At 33.2% G+C, this 8,048-nt stretch overlaps 1 protein-coding gene across 2 annotated transcripts; it reads right to left on the reverse strand.

Moving 5' to 3' along the window:
* Positions 1-464: 464 nt before the first annotated feature.
* On the reverse strand, positions 465-2,317 carry LOC112791919 (transcription factor TCP15). Of its 2 annotated transcripts, none has more exons than XM_025834954.3 (2): positions 775-2,317; positions 465-599 (listed from the first exon to the last, which is right to left on the reverse strand). In XM_025834954.3, exon 1 carries the CDS (start codon positions 1,980-1,982, stop codon positions 786-788), a length of 1,197 nt encoding a protein of 398 aa, XP_025690739.1. In that variant the 5' UTR covers positions 1,983-2,317; the 3' UTR covers positions 465-599; positions 775-785. The 2 variants fall into 2 exon arrangements, with proteins under 2 accessions (XP_025690739.1, XP_025690740.1); XM_025834955.3 differs by having other exon boundaries at positions 771-2,311.
* Positions 2,318-8,048: the final 5,731 nt, after the last annotated feature.

The raw sequence follows: 8,048 nt of genomic DNA on the forward strand, positions 1-8,048 counted from the left end.
TAATTCACAACTACTGCACGCAGCAGCAGCAGCAGCAGCAGCCATAAGGGATAATGCACCATGCATGTGACAGTTTCTGCATAGAGGGGCATCATCTTCTTTTTCAACCCCATTATTGTTGCAGTAAAAAGACTACGACTTCATTCGTACCATATCATATCTTCATACTTTTACCACCATTCGTACATTATATTATAATAATTAGTATGAGTTTAATTTGTTGATCCATCACCTACCATAATTTAATTTCCTACCTCTAAATGAAAACAAATTTATATATATCGCATGCCTATCTCTTTGTTAAGTAGCACACAATAAATTACTAAGCCATATGATATAATGTAGTGGTAAGAAACAAATTACAATTCCACAATCTAGCTGCTGATAATGAAGTAATAAATACCAATAATAGGGACGGTACCTTTAAATTTAGCACAGCCAAAATAGTCGAAGATCAGAATTGATTGCCATGGTAAAAACATATATATGTATATAAATATGTGTGCTTTCTTCTCAAACCCTAACTAACATACATGGATCCTCAGCAAAATCACACCAAAACCGAGAACATTCAACTCGCTAAGCAACTAAACTTGTGCCTGCATCATCAAATTAAAATTAAGAAAACTTAATATTATATATAATACACTTAGAGAAAGTGGAAACCACTATTACTTACTAATTAAATTACTAATGTAGTAGTTAAAATTGAAAATAAAATTATAACAAGAACCACCAACGTAGAATATATATATCATGAGCTCATATACTTGCTTTCTTGATCCTCAGGGTTGACTTTCTTGATCTCCTCCATCTCCATGGGGTGAATGTTGGCCGCCGCTGCCGTTAGCCATAATAGGCCTGTATGCATTAAGAGCTGCAAGCATTCCCAGGTTACTTTCACTCAGCACTGCACTGCCGCCGGCGCCTCCTCCTCCTCCTCCTCCTAGTTGTTGAGCTTGCAATAGAGCCATTGGAGAAGCAAAATTCATGAAATGAATGCCGCCGGCACCGTTACCGTTGCCACCAGACATAGCCCCTTTATACATGCTACTATTGTTACCAACGGTTGGAATTGCCCAAATTGGGTCACCGCCATTATTACCACTGCCACCACCAACTCCACCGCCGCCCATCATCCAAAAAGTCGCCGGAATAGAAGCATGAGTCGCCGGAATTGACCCTGAACTCGACTGTAACAAGTAGCTACCCATCATCTGAGTACCCTGGTGCTGTGAGAACACCTCCTCTTGCCTTCTCTTCCTCCCCAAAGCATCTCCTCCGCCGCCACCGTCACCGCTACAGGGCTCTTCCCGAGCCTCTTGCTTGCTTTGCATAATATCATTAACAGCGTTGTTGAAATTCAAGACAGTAGTAGCAGCAGCAGCAGAGTTGTTGTTGTTATTATTATTACTATTGTCACTGCCGGAGAACATGACTCTTCTAGAATAATCTTCCACCGCCACGTTCCTCACCCATTCGCTGCGGCTCCTAGCGGCGGAGAAGCTGGCTGCGTGGCTAAGGTACGGTGTAGCGGTGGCGGTGGCGCCTCTGAAGTAGTGAGAGGGGGAAGAGATGGTGGATCCTGAGCTTCTAAGCGTGATGTTGAGGGAAGTGAAGTTTGCAGGGATAGTACCGGTTCCGGTGGCCGCGATGACGGAGGGCTCAGCCTGTTGGAGGAGCCACTCGATGGTCTCCCCGTCAGACTTGTGGCCAAGCTCCCTCGTCAGCTGGAACACCCTGGCAGCGGCTGCAGCCGGCATACGGATCCGTCGGCCGCGACCGTCGACCTTGGTGTGCCTGTCTTTTGTGGAAGCTCGCTTTGGCGGCAGCTTCTTGGCAGCAGCGGCGGGTCCATCCTCTGATGGCGGCGGTTGCTGAAGATCATCTTTCTTATTGTCTAAGAGTTGGAGTGGAAAATTAGGTCTGGTGCGGATCCCATTTTGATGGTGGTCAGGCTCCATGATCGTTTTCTCACTCATATTATGAAAAAAAGAAAAATAAAATAAAATATGTGTGGGGTTTACCTTTCTTTCTTTCTTCTTTTTTTAATATAAATAAATTAGAAAAGAAGAAAGAAAAGGAATAGGTTATGTTAATAAGCAGCGGAGATGAAAGTGGAGCATGGCATGGGGATGGAATTCCTTTGAGATATGACTTGTTCCTCTCTTTCTCTCACTCTATACACTGACACAGGATAAAGGAGAGAGAGATAAGAAGCCCAACCATTGCAACCTTTAAGCAACAATATAATCATATTCACTACCAATAATATCCCCACTATCTCTTTCTTTTCATACCTATCAATTCTATACACAAATTTAACCTTCAACAATATATATGCATATATAAACCATCATTTTAACCTATTAGTAAATCATGAGGAAGAAGGTAATAGCTTTTTTTTTTTGTTGAAATTGAGGGAGAGAAATAACATGAGAATGTAATATGCATCACTAAAATTTAAGCATTTTTTTAGTATTAAAAGTGGTTGATAAAATAATTAAGATGATATAAGAATTATCTACTTTTATAATAAAAAGGTACACTTAGTAGTAGTTTATCAAGAATCAGTATAAACATAATAAAGGTTAAATCTTTTCTTTTCTCAAATATTTGGTGTTATATATTATAAATGTTGTTTCTTTCTCTTTTTTTTTTATTTATTTTGTTATATTTGTGTCTTGTAATAACTTTTAACATTTTAAAAGTGAATCACGTTATCCATTCTTAATACTCAATAAAGAAATTAATAATGAAGGTAATGATATATATGGTAAATGTTCATATAGCAAGCTTTTATGCTATTACCATTGTAAATAAATTTGAAAATAATACATTAGAAACAGAAGATTAAAAAACAATTAACTAATAAAAGATTCATAATATCTTGTTCTTTTTTCACATCCACGTTAAAGTCATCAAAATGATCAAATGAGCGAATTTGAGATAACTCGTCTCGAAAGCAAGGTAAAATTGAAAAAATGAGTTGACTTACTTTTTTTAGGAGTAAAAAAAAATGTCAGTTCGACTTGTTCATTTAAACCGACGAGTTATAAAAACGTTTTTATTTTTTAAATTGTATTTTTAAAGTACTAGATAGTTTTAAGATTTTAGTACCTAGATATTCGTACAATATTTCATTTATATATTTCTATATTAAACTAACTAAAACCTAATAAAAGCCTCAAGAACAAATTACAATAACAAATCTTAAAATCTATTATAACAAGAATAATGAGTAATTAAACTGTGTCTTATATTATTATTAAACCAGCATCATGCATAACTTTCTTCATTTAATGTGTGTAAATGTAAATAATGTGTTTAGTGTTTATTGTTTAATTATTCATATATTAAAAAAAACTAAACGAATCAACTCATACTCTATTTTAGCTCGAAGTCATTTAATTTACGCGTTATTTAACTTGAATCGGGTAAATTATTTATTCTAATTTTTAAATTATTAATATTTTTACTAGCTCAATTCACTTGTTTTTTCCAAGTTAACTGAACTAAGCTTTTCTCGAATAAATTGTATAAAAAATTAGAATTTGAAAAGATATATATTGTCTTTCATTAGGTTTTTTAATCAAAATAATATTGAGTCAGTTTTGGTATTTGAAATAGAAATAAATAATAAATCAATAAATAAATAAAAAACGTTGAAGATGTTGATTGAGAAAGCACGTGCGGTGGTGGCTGTGGTTGATGGTTGATCATAATGAGAAGAGAGAGTGGTGTGGTGGCCTGAGACTGAGTAGTAGTGGATGTGGATCCCATTTCATTCAACTCATCATTGTCCCTTCTATCTTCTCTATCCTCTCATCTCCTTTACACCTTTATTTATTTCTCCTTTCAATTTCCCTTCATATGCCTTCTTCCTCTCACTTTTTCTTTCAAATTAAAATAAAGCTTAATCCTTTAATTTACACATACAAAAATAAAAATATACTTCATTGTGCGCCAAATAATGTTTGCACCTCACTCGTCTTCTCTCTTCAAACACGATACAATGAAAGGGTTATATTAGTTATATATGAACAAACTGATTGATTGTTGTTGTTGGAGTTAGAAAGTAAACAAAGAATAAAACATAACTATAACTACTTGTCAAGAAAATAATTTCTTGAACTGCAAGTTATTTCTTTTTTTTTTTTTTCAAAATCTATAAAGAGAAATAACTACAAGTTATTTTTTCGCTTTTCGCTTTGGAAGGACATGGACTATGCCAGGTACACTAAAATAGCATTTTGAGAGCTGGACGAATGCTTCACAGAGAAAGAATGAGATGAAGAGATGGTTTGTCGGATTCTTTACTGTCCTTTGGACAATTTGACTAAAAAGGAATGATAGAGTCTTCAATAATCAAGTCTCAGGTGTGGCAGAAATTATGAATAGGTCGTTTATGTTATTGGACGAGTGGTTTGGTGGTCAACCTTTGGTTGTTGATGATAATGCTGAAAATAATTACAGGATCCTTTTACTACTAGACCTCTACTCCACCCTTGATGTGTTGAGCATTTTTTATTTCAAAAAAAAATAAAACTTTATATTTTTGGCAAAAAATATTCAGAAATAAATTATTCTTGAAAATAAAATAATATATTTTTCATGAACAATAATTTCAAAATAAATTAAAATTCTTTTTAAAAAACACACACTGAATAAATAATGTCCTATTTTTTAGATAGAGTATATTCAAGGAGGATACCTTATTAAATTATATAAAAAAATATAAAAAGGAAAATATACATGAATTAAAATCATTAATCTAATTGAAGAACCGTTCAAATAGATCAAAATCCATGGATTGAATGAATGCTGGACTTCATCAAATGACGTAAGCATCAGTATATTTACTCTGTTATAAGAACTATATCATATTATTTCATGCATAAAAAGAGACATTTTCTTCTGGAAATATTATTTTCTTTAAATTATTGAAAATAAATAATATAACCACAATTTAATTTATCATATATCAAATAATTTGTTATTATTATTATATATATTATTTAATTAAAAAATTATTACAATAAGATTCTTAATTAAATTTAGAAATTTATTATTATGATAGTGATCATAATAATAAAAGATAAATCTTTTTTAATTTAATTTAAACTTTTTTTGCTATAGAATTATTAAAAAAACATTAATAATTTGGATAGATAAATATTTATATAATAATTTTTATTATATGAAGATTAATTGATCTTATTTATTAAATTATATATATATATATATGTATGGTGCATATAGAGATATGACCGTTGAACTGATTCATTTGATATTTCGTACCTTTATACAGTATTTTGCCACTATATTTCATATATTACTCTCTCTCTCTCCGAACCGTTATAATCACTAGTTTACTAGTCCAACCGTAGTTCATTTGAAAAAATTATTTATAATAAAATAATAAACAAATTATAAATAAACATTCTAAAACATAATTATAATATAATATAAATCTTAAATAACTTTCAAATTTAAATTTAATGCATGACATAAAATGACAATGTCAAAAGCTCGACAGTATTTCTTTTTTATAGCAGAGGTACATTCATCATAATGTAATGACAATGTTAAATTAGTGGTTGTATATAGACCTAACAAAAATGTCATCAAATAAAAATGTACCAGAAGTAGTATTTTACTGTCTCTTTTTAATAAGTCTTTATATATTTTTGCTTTTATTTTATCCTGTTTCGGTTACCTAAATTTTACAATAGTTCCATTGTGATTTTCATTTTGTTGTGCTACTTGTAATAATAATAATAATATATGTTGCAAATGCTCATATACGATCTTTTAACTTCAACAAAAACTTTAACCCAGCTCAATTTCATGAGCTAAACTCTGATGAAAATGCAACTTACTTATGATCTTTCGATCATATTCAGCTCACAGGAAAAACAGATAATGCCAAGAGATTTGAAAGAATCACAACTAAACTTATACATCTTATGAAAAATAATTCAAAACAAAGATATGATTTCATTACCAATTTTTTTTTTTTGGTTATCTCAAACAAGACTTATCACGGAGAAGATTTGGCACTCTTTATAGCAAGCCATATGTTGCCACTTAAGAAAGATGGTATAATTGGTGGAAGGCTTGGTCTCTTGAATCCTTGCCACCCTCATCCAGATGAGTATTCTTTTGTGGCTGTGGAGTTTGACACTCGTTCAAATCTTTGAGACCCAATAGGCCTAGAGCCACAATCTAAACATAATTAACTAATTAAGTCACAAAATAGTAAAATACAAACGGACAGCACAGCAGTATGCAAAAAAATAACAAAAATAGCAGCACAGTAAAGCATCCAGAGCTAATAAATAATTATTCAATAAAAACACAAAATATTCAATAATTAATATGATTTTTGAATAGAATAATCTAAGTATAATTAACTAATTAAGTCACAAAACAGTAAAACACAAATTAACAGCACATCCGTATGCAAAAAAAAAAAAAAATCACAAAACAGTAGTTTCGCAGAGCATTCAGAGCTATCAATAATCAAATAATTATTCAATAAAAATACAAAATGTTCAATAATCAATATGATTTTTGAATAGAACAATCTGAGCATAATTAAATCCGAGTATAATTAACTAATTAAGTCACAAAACAGTAAAACACAAACTAACACATCAGTATGCAAAAAAAAATCACAAAATAGCAGTTTAGCAGAGCATCCAAAGCTAATCAATAATAAAATAATCAATCAATAAAAATACAAAATATTCAATAATCAATATGATTTCTGAATAGAACAATCTAAGCATAATTAACTAATTAAATCACAAAACAGTAAAACACAAACCAGCAACACATAAATATGCAAAAAAAAATCACAAAATAGTAGCACCGCAGAACATCCAGAGCTAATCAATAATCAAATAGTCATTCAATAGAAACACACAACATTCAATAATCATTCAATAATCAATATGATTTCTGAATAGAGCATCAAAAAAATGAAGAGCACTAACCTATGATCTAAGCAGGCAGAATATGATGGAGAGCGATTGAGCATGATAGACGATGGCGACCAGACGACGGTGAGCAAGAGGACGACTAGATGACGACGAGTAGGTGAAGAACAGGCGACGACCACACCATTGGTGAATGAGGAAATGGTGGCCGAGCTCGAGGAAGCAGCTGCGATCAGGGATAGCGAACAGGGGTTGGGGACTTGGAGCACGAGGGAAGCTAGATGGACCGATGGACGACGAACTTTGAGTGTGACGGATGACGGCAGTATGCCACTCCTTGCCGCGGTGGTGTAGGCTTAGATGGCTAGGGTTTTTTGGTTATGTCAATGAAAGAAAGAAAGGGAGAGAGGGGCTCGGGAGAAAGGGCTCTGAGTTTTGTGATTCACAGACGGACGACGGCAGTAACTCGACGGATGGGCGACAATAGTGACTCAAAGAGAGGCTAGGGTTAAAGAAGCAGGAGTGAGGTTGAGAGTGAGAGGAATGACTGAATAAGAGTGAGAGTGAGAAGCAGGTTAAATAAGCCAAATTTGCCAAAATGACACTGTTTTTTTCAATTCGGTCAGTTTTCGGTCTAGTCCAACCACTACCAGAAACATGGGAGTTTACCCCGGGAAGATACCCGTGAATGTGAAGTAGTGGCAAATCTGAGTTAAACCCTAAAATGGTCCCTGAGATTGGCGTTTTGCACTAAAATCGTCTATGAGATTCCAATTACCAATTACGTCCCTGAGATTGAAAAAATGCACTATATTAGTCCCTGACCTATTTTTTAGTAACGACGTGATGACATGGCATAATGACGTGGACTGTAAGTGACACGTGTCACTTCATGATTTGGCCACGTCTCCGGTTGTGCCACGTGTCACAACAATATTCGTCCACGTGTCATCCATTATGCCATCGTTGTGTATGCACCAAATTAGTCCCTCACTTTACATTAAGTGATTCATTTTAGTCCCTGAAATTGAATGTCATGCTCCAAACTAGTCCCTTCACCAATTTTTTCTCATTTTTTTAAAATTTAAAATTTTAATATCTTGG

This window comes from Arachis hypogaea, chromosome 13, assembly GCF_003086295.3.
Source record: "Arachis hypogaea cultivar Tifrunner chromosome 13, arahy.Tifrunner.gnm2.J5K5, whole genome shotgun sequence".
Taxonomy (NCBI): Eukaryota; Viridiplantae; Streptophyta; class Magnoliopsida; order Fabales; family Fabaceae; genus Arachis; species Arachis hypogaea.

Bases quoted from the DNA above. Each gene is read 5' to 3' on its own strand.
- LOC112791919 (XM_025834954.3), bottom strand. From the start codon at position 1,982: ATGAGTGAGAAAACGATCATGGAGCCTGACCACCATCAAAATGGGATC.